General features: G+C 34.5%; 1 protein-coding gene across 1 annotated transcript in view; it reads left to right on the top strand.

The window, feature by feature from the left end:
* Nucleotides 1-18,204, top strand: part of LOC150090092 (putative E3 ubiquitin-protein ligase makorin-1) — a 196,940-nt gene extending 178,736 nt beyond the window's left edge. The window contains exons 8-10 of the mRNA XM_090368966.1: nt 7,663-7,800; nt 16,532-16,691; nt 17,413-18,204. Of these exons, the coding sequence (XP_090225092.1) occupies nt 7,663-7,800; nt 16,532-16,691; nt 17,413-17,550 (436 nt within the window). The 3' untranslated portion in view covers nt 17,551-18,204. The remainder of the gene's footprint in view (nt 1-7,662; nt 7,801-16,531; nt 16,692-17,412) is intronic.
* Nucleotides 18,205-18,655: the final 451 nt, after the last annotated feature.

Here is an 18,655-nt window from a genome sequence, read left to right as displayed (position 1 = left end):
GTTGCATAAATAATTATTTCAGTAATTGAATTAATCAGTTATTAACCCTGCAGTGTTGGCACTACACCCAAAAATAATCAGCCCACTGAAGACAATATTTATATTGTCTTCAGTGCTAAATATTGTCTTCAGACGATATTTAGAGCAGAAAGCCTAAACCTATGTAAAATTCAAATACAAAATTAATTAGTGCATTTGCATCATTACTACATAGTTGAATTTTTTGGAAAAACTGAAATTTGTACATTGGCATCATTAGTGCAACATGGATTTCACAATATATCCTTCACAATGAGTTGTCCTCCTTATACTTCAAATAAGTAATGCTTCCCCATTAGAGAAGACTACTGTTACTTATTTTCAGTTGAGTACTGCCACTCAGACAGCACTGTTTCTAAGTTATTTGGCTTCTCATCAGTGTCAGAGGTGACAACCCCTTATGCACCTTATTAACACAATATGAGAAATGCCAAAAGGAGTGCTTTTTAGACTAATAATATTTTAGGGCGTTAAAATTCTAAAACTATGATATTGACATTATTGGCACTAAACGAAATTCAAAAAAAATCCAAAACATGTTATGAAATTAAAAAGAAAGTTGGCCACCTGTCAGATGACCCACCAATGTTTTTGCTACATTTTGGGTGCCACGAATGCCAGAATAAATTGGGTTTTATAAGCGTTTGTTCAACCAGAATGCTGAAATTTTCATTTAATCTTCCTTTACTAAAATTCTTAGTAATATTTACTTTGTATTTATTCTTCTTGGTATTAGTTTGTATATAACTTCATATGTGTATAATATCAGTGTAGATACACCATAGTTAACCCATAGAATTAAACTACATATTTAGTTTAATTTTATGGGTTAACTTTGGTGTGTCTACACTGATATTATATAGTTAAACTACATACTTAGTTTAATTTTAAACTATACAAAATTAGCTCCTTTAATTTTGTTCTTAATCAGTCTATTCACCTCCTTGTACCTTAGTGCATTGCAGTTGTTAAATGCTCTGCGATTCTCCATGAGTGTCAAAATTTCATTTGTCATCCAGTCCTCCTTCTTCAGACATTTTCCATAACCTAGAACTTCTGAGCCTGTTTCAGTCAGAACAGATTTAAAATGCTTTCAAAGAACTTCCACTCCCCTCTCCTCCTGTCTATGGATGTGTTGCAGTATTTTGTTAAGGCATGTCTTCATTGACTGATACTTTTCTGGATTTTTTAACTTCTCTAAGTCAACTTTCTTCATTGGTTGCTTTCTCCTAGTAGCCTTCAATCACAGCTTGATCTCTTGATTGTGGTTGGAATCAGTATCTGCACTGGGGTATGTCTTGGTGCTTTCAGTACTGCTCTGGAAATACTGATTAATCATAATATAGTCAATTTGGTTTCTGACCACGTTTTGTGTGCTGTCTAGGGGTGACTTCCATGTATAGAGCCTTCTCTTGGGGGAGGGGGGGGGTTTGAAACCAGGTATTAGCAGTCATCAATTTCTTCTCTTGTCAAAGTTGTATCCTCTCTTTCATTCCTTGCTCTAAGATCAAATTCTCCTACAGTTTCATCAGATCTGCCTTTTCCAACCTTAGCATTCAAATCTCCCATAACAATATTTAGATCTTGTTTCTTTGTTAGTTTGACTATTTCTTTCAGCTCTTTATAAAAGCATTCAATTTCCATATCCTCCTTATTAGCTGTCAGAGCATATACTTGAATTATGTTGATATTTAAAGGTTTTCCCTTCAGCTGGAGTAACATTATTTACCCGGAATGTGGCACAAAGTTGAGGATGCTTTTGGAGACATTCTTGGTGACTAGGATCCCCACTCCATGCTGGTGTATGTTGTCATTTCCAGAGTAGTATGAGGTCATGTCTTCAGAAACACATGCCTGAACTATGCCATATAGTTTCACATAGCCCCATCACCTTGCATTCTTTAGTTTTCCCGCAGCAAACAGAATTCTGATGTTCCATGTTCCAATTTGCAAAAGATTCACTATTTTGAGCCTGGAGGATTCTTAGCACCACTGTCCTGTTAAAGGAATGCCCAGGCCAGGTGTTGTAATTTTCTTGCCATGATGATTGTTCTATGGATATAGTAATGCAGTAGTTTCCCTGCTGGCTTTCTGCATTGCAGTGCTGTAATGAAAAAATCTATCACTAAGCTGTCAGGACAGTGACTGTTCAGATAGCTTCTATCTCTACTCATTTCCTGTACTGTAGGAGCTGTGCAGTCATCCAGAGATGCTATTTAGAGCATCTTCTCCTAGTTATGTTGCTTTACTGGGCTAAAGAGTCACACCTACCCTGGTTTGAATCGGAGTTTCCTTCTCCTAAGGTATCTCTCTTAGTCTGGCTCATACCTCACAAAGGCCGACCAGGCTAGCCAGGTGGGTAAGGTGCCTGCCTGGCAACCCAAAGGTCGCGGGTTTGAATCCCACCTCGGGCTTGGATCAAAGTACTGCAAAAACCTTGGGAGGTGCATTATGGCCACATAAGCCGATGCGCCAACAACTACCAAAAAAAAAAAAAAAAACCTCACAAAGACCCCTCTGGTTTGGGTGATCCTACTAGTAGCTATGCTACTGCCGGCATGGCTCTCGAGGTTGTCAGAGCATGCAAGCCCCATCACTGCAAAAAAGTGAAGGTACCATTGAGGGGCTCTGCAACTTAATCATAGCCATTTGTTCTCCTTTGGAACTACAGTATGCCTTGTAAAATGGAGCTTCCATTTTGCAGTTGATAATTAATGACTTGTGCGTTTCAATTCAGTTACCTATATTTCAGTTCAGCTAGACTTATAATAATAAGAGTTGGCTTGTGTTGTTTTTTTCAGCAGTTATGATATTATATATGCTTAGCAATATGATATTATATATTATGAAGTATTATTCAGATATATATTATTTGACAACATAGTTGAATTTTTTTAGACAGCTGCTGTCTGATTGTTGGTATTCAACTGAAAATAAGTAGCAGTAATCCTCTCTAATTGGGAAGTTACTTATTTGAAGTATAAGGAGGACAACTTGTGAAAGGTTTCACAATATGAGATGTTACAATAATGATGCACATGTGCTAACTACTTTCATAGATTGTCTGAAGATAAAAATCTGTGATTTTTATGTACCTTCTGAAATATAGACAAATTTTTACTTGGTATGGTTTTTGAATTTTTATTTATTGTTTTCCCAGTTATAGTGTGAATGTACATAGAACTTCAGCTGGCACTTCAGAGCTTGGAATTGTGTTCGTTTCTAGTTCAAGTTATTAAAAAAACTCTCCTACATAATCTAACAATTATTGATGGTTTCTAACAGTCATAAACTGCATCTTTTTGAAAGATTCATAAAATATTTATTATTATTTTCAAATAATAAATATAGAAATTAATAACCACTGAGGATAGAGAGTTAGCAATATGCATAATGTTCAAATTTCACAATCCTCATGGCATGCCAAATTTGAAATAAATTATGAAAAATGTTGAAAATGGAACTTAATAATAGCATTCTAATATATATATTTTTTAAAATTTATATTTATAATTATGCAGAAATATATATATATATATATATATATATATATATATATATATGTGCATGCACATTTTAAGTTTTGCATGTTTAACAGTTTTTTAAACTGAAAAATGGAAGGGCTGATAGTTTCGTCTTTATATTTTATGGCTATAATTTCTTGTTATTATTATTTCCAGCAATTTTTTTTTTTTAAATAAATGGTGAAAACAGCATTTGGCTATCAAAGTGCTGTATCCCAATACTGCAGCTTTTAACAAAGGGAGAGTGCTACATTATATTTAAATAGCATTACTTTTCCTATAGAAAGTGGCTTAGTTATAATTCAACAATGAATGGGGAAAAAATCCACATCAATAGCCTCATAGTACAGGAGATTGATTCTGTGTAAAGGACTTGGGCTTATCAACAGCGAATTTCAGTTTGCAGTTGTACAGGTATCCTTCGAGTTATATGATTAATGGTGTTTTGGGAAATCATTTTCCATGAAAAATAATAGAACAGAATTGAATTATGTTATGAATTAGACTATTGGACTTTTATTTTCATGTCACAAAATGTACTTCTTATTAACATTTTATAAGTGTTTTGTTTTAGTATTAGTAAGGATGAATGATGTAAAGAAAAACTTTCTGCATCCAAAAAAAAAATAAATAAAATAATAATAGTAATAATAATTCTATTAATTTGATAATAATAATTTAAGTAAAACAGAACATTCATACTATTCCCATTCCTGCAAGGTAATCTTTAATTATGATTTAAACTTAGTCAAAGTCACCACCACCACCACAATTGAGAGGCATCTTATTCCACTGTTTGATAATCTGCATCTCATGGTGAATTTCATGAGATGCAGATTATTCTCTGAGGTTTTATATTTATGTCTCGCCCACAGGGGAGAACATATCTTCCTTGTTCATTTTGCTCAGTCCCTTCAGTGCCTTATACACCTCAGTTAGATCTCTACCCTAGATGTCCAAATGCAATCTAACCATTGCCCTGTTAAGGAGGGATGCTAATATCTCCCTACTGGTAAAGGCCCTGTAAATTATTAAATTATGAACAGGACACCATATGCCTTCCTAGCCTACTTTGCATGGAAAATTTCATGTCGTGTTAAATCGTAACACTTGCCTTTTTTGTCTTGAGCACTTTTAGCCCCCCCCCCAAGCTTATATGTTCCTCTGGGTTTTTTCCAAATGCATACATAGCCTTACATTTAGAAGCATTAAACTTTATTTATCATTTTTCAGATGATATATGCAGCTGATCCAAGTCTTTCTGAAACAACATGGCCTGGCTCAGATTGTTAACTGCCCTTCCAAATCATCAAGAAAACTTGATACCCTTATCAATATCATTAATAAAAATTAGAAATAGGAGAGGAACCAGTACTGAGCCCTGTGAAACCCCACAGGTCTCAGTACTGGTTCCTCTTGAAGGTCCATCCTGAGAATTAGCATTTATGACAACTTTGTCTCTTATCTTTTAACCAGACTGCAACCCAACATAGGCTGTCCCAGCAACTCCAATTTCCTATCAGTTTATATATCAGCCTTCCATAGGAGACCATATCAGAAACTTTACTGAATGGCAACTTTAACCATAGACTCCACGATCTTCTCTACCACAGCGGAATTATATTAAGGTCATTATATGAGATACAGTGACCTTGATATAAATAATAAATAAATCGTCTGTATTGTACAGCAATAGATAGTGTTCTCACCACAGCAAAGGTGATGCCAGGGGATTATAATTGTAAATAACAAACAAATAGCTATAGGTACCTTAAATTGCAATACAACTAGAGATTACAACATCCTGAGGTCTGTGCTGAGATTAGGCAAAGAATTCAGTAGCTGCTGTTGCCTCATCTCCTTGATTAGGTTGATGGAGTCATCATCCATTGCAATAACAATCAACAGAATCTCCTTGAGTAAGAATGTATATCCCAAGGCTTAGAAGAATTTTCCACACACACACACCCCAAGTTTTTGAGGCTGTCCCAGCAACTCCAATTTCCTATCAGTTTATATATCAGCCTTCCATAGGAGACCATATCAGAAACTTTACTGAATGGCAACTTTAACCATAGACTCCACGATCTTCTCTACCACAGCGGAATTATATTAAGGTCATTATATGAGATACAGTGACCTTGATATAAATAATAAATAAATCGTCTGATTGTACAGCAATAGATAGTGTTCTCACCACAGCAAAGGTGATGCCAGGGGATTATAATTGTAAATAACAAACAAATAGCTATAGGTACCTTAAATTGCAATACAACTAGAGATTACAACATCCTGAGGTCTGTGCTGAGATTAGGCAAAGAATTCAGTAGCTGCTGTTGCCTCATCTCCTTGATTAGGTTGATGGAGTCATCATCCATTGCAATAACAATCAACAGAATCTCCTTGAGTAAGAATGTATATCCCAAGGCTTAGAAGAATTTTCCACACACACACACCCCAAGTTTTTGAGGCTGTCCCAGCAACTCCAATTTCCTATCAGTTTATATATCAGCCTTCCATAGGAGACCATATCAGAAACTTTACTGAATGGCAACTTTAACCATAGACTCCACGATCTTCTCTACCACAGCGGAATTATATTAAGGTCATTATATGAGATACAGTGACCTTGATATAAATAATAAATAAATCGTCTGTATTGTACAGCAATAGATAGTGTTCTCACCACAGCAAAGGTGATGCCAGGGGATTATAATTGTAAATAACAAACAAATAGCTATAGGTACCTTAAATTGCAATACAACTAGAGATTACAACATCCTGAGGTCTGTGCTGAGATTAGGCAAAGAATTCAGTAGCTGCTGTTGCCTCATCTCCTTGATTAGGTTGATGGAGTCATCATCCATTGCAATAACAATCAACAGAATCTCCTTGAGTAAGAATGTATATCCCAAGGCTTAGAAGAATTTTCCACACACACACACCCCAAATTTTTGATCTGAGATGCATCCTGCAACTGTTTTCTGCACAAAGTAGAAAATAGCAGTCCTGATTGAGGAGATTCAGGCATGGAATTGTGAGTGCAGCTGCCATTGGTTTTTTGATGGCTGTGAGGAAATGAAGTTTGTGAGTTACTCATTTCAGGTACCACAATTCTGCTGTGTAGAGAGATTTTGTTTGTTAGGCTGTTGATGCCTGGACTTTTGCTCCATAAAGGATGATACAGCACTAATGAAGGATGAATATTTTTTCAAAAAAATAAAAGCACATCTTGGGAGATGCATTTTTTTGACAGCTAAATTTTTGCTAATGGTTGCATGTGGACAAACTCTCTGGATGCATAATTTATCATGCAGCATGTTAACTCAATATACATCATGCAATTTTAAAAATGTTCCTAAAATGTAGTTTATGCATATATGTGTGAACATATGTTTATGCATATGTGAACCTTGAGGGATACCACTGAATAAAGACTAGCCGCAGTTATAGTAAACTTCAGTCAGCATCTTTGAATGATCTTGGATGCACAGAAATCATATACTGAATATATTTTTACTGAAGAAACGTGTAAAATATGTATAAGTACTACTATGTATATGACAAGGTTTTAATTTTAATTTGTATAATAAGTCATCAGTTTGTATGCATTTTCTTCAACATACATATAAATACTTCTGTATTTTATTATGTCTATTCCTATGAATTGAAATTTTATTGAATTTTATTAAGAATTAAAATTACAGCATCGGTGGACTGGTTATTATATACATCAGTATTACCAGTTCTTTAAAAAAAAAAACAATATATTGTTTATTTTTGTAATATGAATTTGTAGAAAGCCTTTGTTTTTTTTGACTAATAAAATGTGTAATATTTTAACAGAAATGATGAAATCAAAATTAATAATGACAAATATATTTGTATAAACAAAAAGTGTTTTAAATTATTAAAAATATTAGAACCTGCTGCAAACTGATTTTTTCCCTCATTATGAGCGGGAGAGATGACAGCTAGATTATAATGCCTTTGTCTTTCTTGTAAGGTTTGCTTGCTAATTGTTTTGAGGAGAAGAAGGAAGATGCTAAGATTTTCATTAAATATATATTGATGCCTTGTCTGTTATTACAACATTTAGCAGCACCTTGGATACTTCTGTGATTAGGGCGTGCCCAGAGTGCCGGGTGGTCTCAGACTTCGTTACACCAAGTAGATACTGGGTAGAAACCAAGGAAGAGAAAGAAAAATTAATAACGGACTATAAAAAAGCGTTGAGGTAAGTTCAGAATGAAAAATCACAATTTGTAATCATTCATTATAGTAATACCTCCATATTTGTGATGGATAGGTACATTTTAACATAAACATTAATGATATAGTATTAGTGGTGGTAAATGATGCAAAAAAGCACACTTGTACAGCATCAGCCAGGGGGGGGGGATCTTTTTTCTGTACATTCCTTCCTTAAATTTATTCAGACTCCCCACTTCCACAACACCAGATGAATGAAAGTTTGATCAAACAACCAATTCTGGTTGAAAGCAGTTTCACACATCTATCTTGCAACCATCCTTTTTCAATTTAAATTTGTTCCCTTATGTGTGCATAAAGGAACAAATTTGAATTGAAAAAGAATTGAGCAGTATTAAGTTTAGTCAATCCATTTAAAGGTTAAATCAGGTGCCTAGTTTCAAGTGATTACATTTGCAGAACAGAAGCCTTTCATGGTAAGAGTACCTCTTTGTGTCCTTGATTAATCTTGTTGCTCTTCTCTGCATTCATTCCAACAGATCTGCATCTTCCTAACATCTTCCAGACGTGTATGCCATACTCAAGGTGCAGCCTAACCATTGCCTTATACAATGAGATAATCACCTCCTTGACCCTGCTGCAAAATTCCTATATATCATTGACAGAACCCTTGATTGTTGTCCTAGTAGCCTGTAGACACTGCTTGGAGAACTTCTTGTCAAACTGTATAATTACCCTTAGGTTTTTTCATTCTCCACCAACCTGAGTGTGTTACCACCTAGGTGGTATGTTATTCTGTGATTATTGCTACCCATATGCAGTACCTTATATTTATAAATGTTAAAAACCTCAACTACCACTTCTCAGTCTGCCTACCTAATTTTCCTAAGTGCAATAGTATGCATTTTCCTGTCATTAATGACCTTGCCAACCTTTGTATCATCTGGAAATTTATATTTGATGTGGCCTTCATTAAGCTTAATATCCTTCATCAATATCATTAATAAATATTGAAAACTGCAAAGGACCCAGCACTGTACTCTGTGGAACTTCACTAATAGTCCAAGAAAAGTAGTTCTCATTTATAACCAACCTCTTCCTTCTGTCACTCAACCATCCCTTTACCATAGCAGCAAGGTGTCCCCCAAAGCCACACTGCTCCAATTTGTACAGCACTTTTTCTTGTGGAACAGTATCAAAAGGAGTCAAAGAATGGTTAATGGCCTCAACAGTTAAAGAAGTATAGAGCTTTACATAAGCTCTACTTCTTTAACTATCGAGGCCATTATTTTCCCTAGAACAGGTCAAGCTTACAGGTCTGCAATTATTCACTTCATACTTTGATCACTCTTTATGAATAGAAGAGACATTTGCAAATCTCTAATCTGTTAGGACCTCCCTGAATCCAGGGATGCTCGCATTATGTCTAAATTTTTGTTTATCTCTTTGCTGCTGCTTCTAATATAATTGGATAGATTTCATCAATACCTCAGGTGCCATATTTACTTTTAGCTTCAACAATTTCTTTTCTGCTTTCTCATCACTCACTATGATTCCTTTTGTTTCAAAGGTGATATTTGTGCATATGTCTGTTCTGATATTCCTTGTCAGAGACTTAGTAATTTGAAATCTCCTCTTTTTGATCTTCTCTAGCTTAAAATCTCTCTACCACATTCTGTCAAATTCATCTGTTGCCTCTATTGTTCTCCCAACTCCACTAATCACTTGGAACTCTGACTTCCTCTCTTTGAAACTTAACTTTCTCCAGTCCAACTTTCCTAACAATGAGGTAATTTTCCTTGGTGATTTTAATGTTTACAACTCCAGCTGGCTTCGGTTTTCTAGTCACACAGACCCAGCTGGTCAATGTGACCCAGTGCTGAGGCTTTTGCAATTACTGTTGCCTCGCACAGATTGTTCATTTACCTACCAGAATACCAGACAATCTTAACCACACAGCCAACACACTTGATCTTTTTCTCACAAACAATTGATGAACAACATAACCCACACTAACCTACATAAATCTGGCCTTTACAGAGTTTTGTATTCATCACATTGCTTGATGCAGAGTTGGGGGAACCCCTAGAGCTACATTGCATTCAACACTACACACTATATCCTCTGCCTCACAGGCATTCAGTATCTGTTTTATGTTTTTTCAGTAGTTACTTCAATGGGTACTGTTCTAAATTTGCATCTATAATTACTCCACTCTCTTACAAACTAGTCTAAATATGCACTTCGACTGGTCAGTATCCATTCACTGCCCAACTTGAAACTTACACGCTCAATTTTTCTTCATTTATCTGTTCTACTTCTGACTTTTGGTACAACCTTCCTGCACGTTTATTTCCAGAATATTTAGTCTACAAAAATCAGGTCTAATATTAACAAGTATATTATTGGTTCCTCAGCTCTGAACCCATGCAATGCAATAAGTACTGTAATTTTTAATTCCTCTTATGTTTGGTGCTTTCGTTAAAAAATGAGTTAGCTAATGTACAGTGCATTACATTTCAGGCTTGCAGTTTTTTTTTTTTTTTTTTCCCCTTAAATTATTTTTTTCATTTTCTGCAATTAATATAAATGCAAAGTAAATATAGTTATCTCCTTATCAATTAATTACTAAGATAATTTCTTTGTAGAACACTTAATAAAACTGTAGGTTTATGTTCTCTAAACTTAGCCATTTAGTTTAAATACAACTGTATGATATTTATTACTCTCCTTCCTATATTACTCTTTATTTTTTTTTAATCGCTTTTTTTCACTGCGTATTTTACTCTGTCACTCTTCACAAGTGACATCACGTTCACATGTTTTGCATAATAATACATGCAAAGTTTGGACAGACTACCAGGCTAATAATAATCTATGAATTTCTTTCTTTTTTTTTCTTTTTTTTCATATAAGTTGTATGGAAAATAAAAAATAATAATTTCCGCTTTTCTATTTGTCTGATTTTAATCAAATTCAGTTTGGCTCAACAAAGAATTTAACAAGCACAAACACAAAATTTTATGAAAATTCATTCATTCAAAGTCATTCTGTTACACATGGATGGACAGACATGGTTAACACAATAGCTGCTTAGTGTGTCAGCAAGGAGTCCTGGTGCCAGCTCCTCTAGAGTTGGTGCAAAATTTGTTCATGAAGAGTAATGTCTGCTGTTCTACTCTATTAATACTTTATTCTACCATTTTACCATCCTTTTATCTTACATTTAATAACTTACATTTAATGCCACTTTTTTTTGCTTGCCCTAGTGGCTAGCAGTGATTACAGTTGCCATTATTCTGTCTCCCGTTTCCCTTTAAATAAATGTGACTTTGAAGTCTTATAGTCTTTCATAAAAAAAAAATCAGTTTTGACTATGAATTGACTGTGCTGCTAATCCAATGATTAGATGTTTGTATATGCTATGTGGGATTCCCTTATTATTCACAGGCTGAAGAGTGTAAGTTCTTTCTAATGGAATTTTAATGTTTCTGACTGCCTTAACTGATTGAAAAGAAAAACTCACTCGAATAAAATGATTATAACATAGCATTTAAACACGATACAGAAGATATAAAGGTTTTTCAAAAAGTACCTGGATTATGCTCAATGTGCTAGGTTGAGAAAATGAAATGCATAACACATTTAGACATGTCATCCTCACCTCCATGTGATAAATTGTTCACTTACTTATGGCAGTCTGTTATTGACTGAAAATAATGTATTTGTTATTGTCTAATAACAGTCTTTTTTATATATATATATATATATTATCCACATTCAAAATTATCCATTATTATCCATATTCAAAATGCATTCTTTAAATGCACTAAGCCAATGCTTCCCAAACTTTTTCCTTCGTTACCCAAAACCACTTATCAGAAGTCCTTTTTACCCAATGTAGGTAAAACACTAACTGGACAGAAAACATGTATGACAAGTGAAGAGTGATCGGTAAAAAATAGGAAGCAAACAATATGTTTGATGCAATGTCTTTATTTTTAACATCTCTAAACATTTTAGCAGCCACAAAAAATTTGGTATTTATTCACCATGAATATTTCATCACCCAAGTCCCAGCTAATGAGTATAATGCCACTGCTCCATCTTATTTACTAGTTCAGCAAAATTGGGAGCAACTGGAGACAGCGCACGCCTCACATCGTATTCTGGGTTCAGCAAACAGTTTTGTTTTGTGCTCTTTATGAAGGCAAGAGTGGAAAATCCTACTTCACACATGCTTGGAAGCGGCAATAATTGCATCACAGCTTCCCCAGCTACCACAGGATATTCGTTGTGAATTGTTAACCAGAAAGACTCCAAATGGTCCTTCTTTTCTTCAAATAACATTTTGCACTGGCTGCTTGACCTAAGCTCCATCATTTGCTCTGCAAAACCATTAACACTATCAGGGATTTCACTCAAGTCACACAGAAATGGGTTTACAATCCACTGATATATAGACCTTTCTAGTTCAGGAAAGTATTCCTTGAAACGCAAAGCTAGGTTTGTTAAGTGGGTGATCACGTCATCCTTGATTTCACTGAAATCAACCCCATCAGCATCCTCCAAGAACAAAGAAAGAGTGGAGAAGGATGCAGTTTTATGCTGCTCTGCCTTTTTTAGCCAATACTCGAGCTTTTCTTGAAACATTGTTATTTTTTTGCTAGCAGAAATCCTATTTTCCTCGAAGTTGCAGATTAAGTGCATTCATGTTGGAGAAAATATCAACTAAATAACTAAGCTGAGCTAATCACTTCATGTTGGAAATTCTTTCAACTAGAGCATGCTTCTTTTCAACCAAAAACATTTCATTTCAGTCCTCAGCTCCCAAAAGTGATTCAGAACATTCCCTCTTAAGAGCCAACAGGTCTCTGCATAGAAAACAAGATTTTATGTAATGAATCAGTTTTGCAACACAAGGTTCTGAAGAGTCTCTTGTTTAAAGTGCCTGCCTTGATTAAGTTCACTATGGTAATGACGTTTTTCATGACTTCCTCTAGTTCAGGAACAAGACCTTTGATGGCCAGAGCTTGGCGGTGAATCGTACAATGTGTTGACAGAATTTTGGGGTTGTGTTGCTTTGCATGAGCTATAAAGCCTGAATGCTGACCCAACATTGAGGGAGCACCATCACTGTTGATCCCCACACAGGAATCCCATGTTAAACCTTCTTTGCTAAAAAATGCATGAATAGCATGGAATATGTCAATTCCTCTACATGTCATTTTCAAAGGCTTGCAGCAAAGATCTTGTTCATTCATGGTTTCAAACTTATAACAGGCGTAGACCTTCAACTGTGAGTCATTGGAGACATCCATGGTTTCGTCCAGTTGAATAGTAAACTTACCACTCTGAATGATATGCCGAATAAGTTCTGCCTTTATGTCTCTGACAATGATTTCAATTTGGTGACTAACAGTATTATTAGACAGTGGTACTGCTGCCACTTTTTGTGTTCAGTCAGACCCACATTATTTTGTTGATTCAAATAGTGGCTGGCTGGATGAAACATTTCCCCCTGTTGTGTGTGGCATCTTTGATTTTGCAATCAGGTAAGCCACTTCAAAGCTTGCTTTTGCCGTATCCTTTTGTTTAATTGCTTTGGAATCCTTGTTAGTAAGTCGCTGCTTCTTTATAAACCCTTCTAAACATTGAAAATATGATGGAGGCTTGGACAACAATGTTGGATGTTTCCACTTCATATGGTCTTGGAGCTTACTCTTTTTCAATGACTCATTGCATAGAATGGCAGAGCACACAACACAACACATTGTGATTTCACGACTCCCTTGTCTTCGATATAGGTGAAACTTAGCTAAGTGAAGTCTGGCGCATGTGGACGTTTGGTAACACTCATTCTGGATAAGAAAAAAGATGAAAATTATGATTTGAATATTTGTTATATTATTTTAAATGAACTAAAAATAATATAATGAAGATTACCTTTTCCAAATGTGTACAGTGTGATTTATAAACACAGCCAGCGCAATACATACCTCACACCGCCACAGCTAGCAACACACTGCACCTAAAGTTTATACTAAACGACTAGACTCACCATCTTTAGTTTTGGGGGGAGCGGTACGTGTAGATGTATTTTGTCAATTCTCCACATGCATGTGAGCACAGCAAAAATGATTGAATCTAATAACAAGTGTATGGCATATTTATTAAATAGCAAATGAATACTTGTTAGGTTGGTTTACAGTATCAGTGCACGCTGACTGATCACTTTCTTCAGAGTGCTTCTTCTTCTACACTTTTACTGTAAATTTTAATGTATATTTCGAGGCACGTCATTACCCAAAGTAAAACCACTTTTATCCAGGTTTGGGAATCACTGCACTAAACAGTGTATGCATGTGTGCAAGTTTGTTTTAAAATCAGAAAACCATATGTGAAACATTTTATTTTATTAAAATAGATAGAGACTCTGCAATAGGTCGTACACAAGTTTTCAACTGGTAAGGATTTTGTCTAAAGTGAGCAAAAGTGAAAGTCCCTCAATTTCAACAAATGAAATTGTCTCCAGTGCAAATTTTGTTACAAATTGACCAAAGATAACTGTTGATGAATCACTGAAAAAACATGTATCTCTTTTGGATCATGTCATTCCATTTTAATGAATACTTTTAACGTGAGGTGCATTTCCATAAAGTTTGTGCTGCAGCTGGTAACAGAGCAACAATGTGAGCATCACCAGCAAGTTGCTTCTGTTCTGCTTGACTATGTTACCATTGACAAGACATATCATAGCTAGAGATGAAATTTAGGTTTGTGTGTGATCTCAGTGATCTTTCAAGTATGATTCTCCTTGTTTCTTCTTTGCCAGTGGATGGTTGATTGTTTTAACAAACTTCTACCTGTTGTTGTGGGAGTGGATAGTTTGAATAAATCCTGGGAGGGACTATACAAGCTATCGGAGGGGATAGATAGGTAACATGGAAAGGTTGGTTTTTTTTTTTTCTTTTGGACGCTTGCTTTCTTGCATTATTTGCCACTACTAATACAAATACAAGCAATTTAAAGGTCTTTCAGCATTGTCATCACCTTCTCTTTCCTCTTTAATGATCTTAAATCTATGATGCCATTCACAAGCATTGTAATATGAGATGGAGATAAATCTCATATTACATCATATTTTTCGCTCATATTGTGCGAAAAAAGCACATCTCTCTTTTAACTTCTGATAATATTCAGCTCGAAATTTTCTTCTATTGATCTATATCTGTTGGTACTACAAATGGTAAAGCACTGACAATCACATCTAACCTATAGCGAATTACCTTGTTCTTCAGATACCACTGCTGCACTCATTCTATTTTATTAAAATAATGTTTAATTCATGAAAATAACTTACTTACTTAAACTCTTTAATTTCTACAGCATGGATTCTATTTCTCACATTTTTAACAATTTTATGAGCTTTTGTTTCATTGCTAAATCTGAAACATTTAGTTTTGAAATTGAAACAGGAATTCACACATCTCTCTTTTAACTTCTGATAATATTCAGCTCTAAATTTTCTTCTATTGATCTATATCTGTTGGTACTACAAATGGTAAAGCACTGACAATCACATCTAACCTATAGCGAATTACAAAATAAAAAACATAAGTGAAATTAGTACTCCTTTCTTTTGCACTAGCTTAATATCTTATTTAGTAGCTCTACTTTAGTGGTATAGATTATCAGTTTATACATTTGATCAATAGCCACAAAAAGTGGGTTTTGCAGATTTTTTTCCTCCCTGAAACCAATTTTTCATCCCACAAAGCAACCAACCTGACAATGAAATGCATACAGTTTGCAGGCAATACACTGATGCTTCACGATTGATTACGAAAAAAGCTTCATTGCTTTTTGTATAAAATATAAAAGTTATATTTTATTGTAAGACTATGTCAGAATGTATGCTAAAGTTTAAATAAATGATATGAAAGGTTTATTTGAATTTATTTCTTAGTATATCTTAAATGAGGTGGAAGCTGAAATAACTCTCTCCTACAACTGTGAAGTACTTCACTGCTGCAAATTTTAGTCAGACTGGGGGAGGGGATAACAATTTTACACATTTTAGAAAAATGTATTTTTTAATCAATACTGGCCTCTCCCCATTTGTATATAAACGATTTTGGGACAATTACCAATAGAGTGCTTCAAACTACTGCTTTTTCCTTTCTGTTACTATTTGAGCCTAGTATTAGTATTGATACAATGATGAAAGGAAGCAATGCTTATATGACATAAGCAAAACATACACACAAAGTGACTAATGTCACCTTTCCTTTACCTCGTTTAAGATCACTTGAACCTCGTTTCACTTGTTATCTCTGGATACGTACCTATTTACAACTTGACAATTTAAGTCTAATACTTGAAAATAAATTCTCTTTCCTCCCCCATGACAAGAATACTGGTTCTGCCACTTTTCACTTGTTTGGAGAGGTCTGATTTGAATTCCATCAGAAACTGGGGGAAATTGTTCTTTACAATTTCCCCCAGTAAAGAACTTTGTCAGAACTGTAGTTAGCTGATCTCATGTGAGGAAGTAGTTGTCTCAGTGAATTCTTGGTTTTTTGGCATGCAAAGCATGCAGTATGGACCGAGATGCTGATACACCATTAAACTAATAATAATAAAGATGTTTCTTCTGTTAGTATAAATATAAATTCAAAGAAGATATAAAGGAACTTTTTTAATTATGTACTTATTATAATGACTACATACAAAAGTATCAGTGTTATTTCTAGCACAAAGCCGTGTAAATACTTTCAACAAGGGCGAGGAGAATGTCCATTTGCCGGTGCCTGCTTCTATCTTCATGCCTATCCTGATGGAACAAAAGCAGTACTGCCACCACCTAGGCCACGTCGTAGAAGAAACCAAGACGGTGATTTAGAAACAATGGAGGTATGTCTTTTTATCCTTTGTATGAAAGTCCACGTGTGATTTGTTTAAGTGATATACAAAGTTGCTTCAATAAAATAATGTGATTTAACAGTTAAGCATTACATATTTATGCATTTTTCCATACCCATCTACTATTTTCATTTTAAATTAACAGAAAATATAAATTAATTTTATTTTACTAATTAAAATTTCTGTGCAAATGTAAGCTGTTTTTCCTACAATAAAAAAATGTTATAGCGTGTTTGACTGTCTAGTCACACAGCTACATGTATAGAGTGATCTAATTTAGTTAGTTTCTTTCAAGAGTTGATGCTGGCATGTCATTTGTATTTCATTATGACTCTTATTTTCTGGTACGTATTCTGAAGTACATTACTGATATTTAAACTTTTTTTATGAGAAACTTTTATTTTAAATGGTTTTTCATTTCTGTCTTTTTTTTTTTTCCAAAAAAGTTTCTGCAGGTGTCTTTTTAAATTGGCCATGAAATCTGTAGTGCTTTTAGGTGAAATGATAACTAGTATTTCTACTGATTTATGATTGCAAACTAGCTAGGCTTCCATATTTTTCTTAGAAGGCTGAGTTTCTTACAACAAACATTCAGAAACTATTTATTCTTTCATCTCAAAACATAACTAATAAAAAATAGTAGTTATAAGTTGAAATTTTTTGCATGTAATAATGTTAAATTGCTTAATTATGTTTCATTTTTTTCCCTTAGCGAATTTTCTTGTGGGATTTTCTGGAACTACGTGATGACCATATTTTGTTTCAAATGGAACTGGATGAAATGCTTGATCTCTTCTCAGACACAGATGATGAATCGGACTGGAGTGATTTGGAATTTTTCATAGATTGATATGGCTTTGTGTGTTTGGGGTATTAGGAACCCAATGACCAGTCATATCAACTCCTCAGCGGGTCAAGTCAAGTTCCAATTTGATACTTTTATTGAAAACATAAAGCAACCCACCAAGCCCAGAGCATGTTGCAGCCAGCCACCAACCAGTGTGATAACCTGTAGCACTGAAGTATCTTGCTTTATCAGCCTTGATATATATATATATACACACACACATATATATATATATATCTCTATATATATGTGTAGACCAACTGGCCAGTCATAAAGTAGTGACCTGCCAATGAAGGCTCAGAAAACACCTAATGATTTTTCCATTGTAAGAAAATGCAGTCTTTTCCTGTTTATTGTGGGGGAAAAAAAAAACCTGGTTTAAACATCTTCTGGTAGAACAATAATGTAGGAAAGATAGATATAAATGTATAAAGTAATCCTGCATGCTAAAGTGTAATAAAGATGTTAACTAAACAAACAAACTTTTAGTGTTTTGAAGAAATAGCATACTACTTAGTTGTACAGGAGTGGCAGGTCTTAATCTATGCATTGCTGAGATAGAAACACTAAAGTAATCTTTAACAGTATTCTGGAACATCCACTTTGCACATCCTTCGTCTATACTGTTAAGGTTATTTTACCTCTAATATACTTGCAAGTGGCAAACCTGAAGCAGTGTAATTATAAAATAAAATGTTTGCTTTTTTTTTTTTTTTTTTTTGTTAATATTGCATTTTACTCTTAAAGGCACCATTTTCTTGTAGTGCATGTGACTTCTTAATTAATGGTAGGGACAAAAAAAAAAAAAAAGTGGAAACAGTGAAGATAGTTTCTGCTATTATTTTTTTTAACTTGGAATGTTTCAAAGCACCAAAAAAAATGGTGTTTTTATTGTTTTTTGTACTGGGATAGAGCTTTTTTTTTTTCTTTTTTTTTTTTCTTTTTTTTTTTTTCTTTCAAAATTATATTTATTTCCATTGCTTCTTGTAGCCTTTGTGATCAATATAAGTTTGTGCTATACTCTTATTGCAATATATGTCTCGTTCGGTGTCAAAAACATATATCTGCAATAGCTAGCCTATACTCTTATGCTTCTCCTGTACATTAC

This window comes from Mastigoproctus giganteus, chromosome 2, assembly GCF_048544385.1.
Source record: "Mastigoproctus giganteus isolate SK-2022 chromosome 2, ASM4854438v1, whole genome shotgun sequence".
Lineage (NCBI taxonomy): Eukaryota > Metazoa > Arthropoda > Arachnida > Uropygi > Thelyphonidae > Mastigoproctus > Mastigoproctus giganteus.
This window is presented reverse-complemented; position numbering and strand designations above follow the sequence as displayed.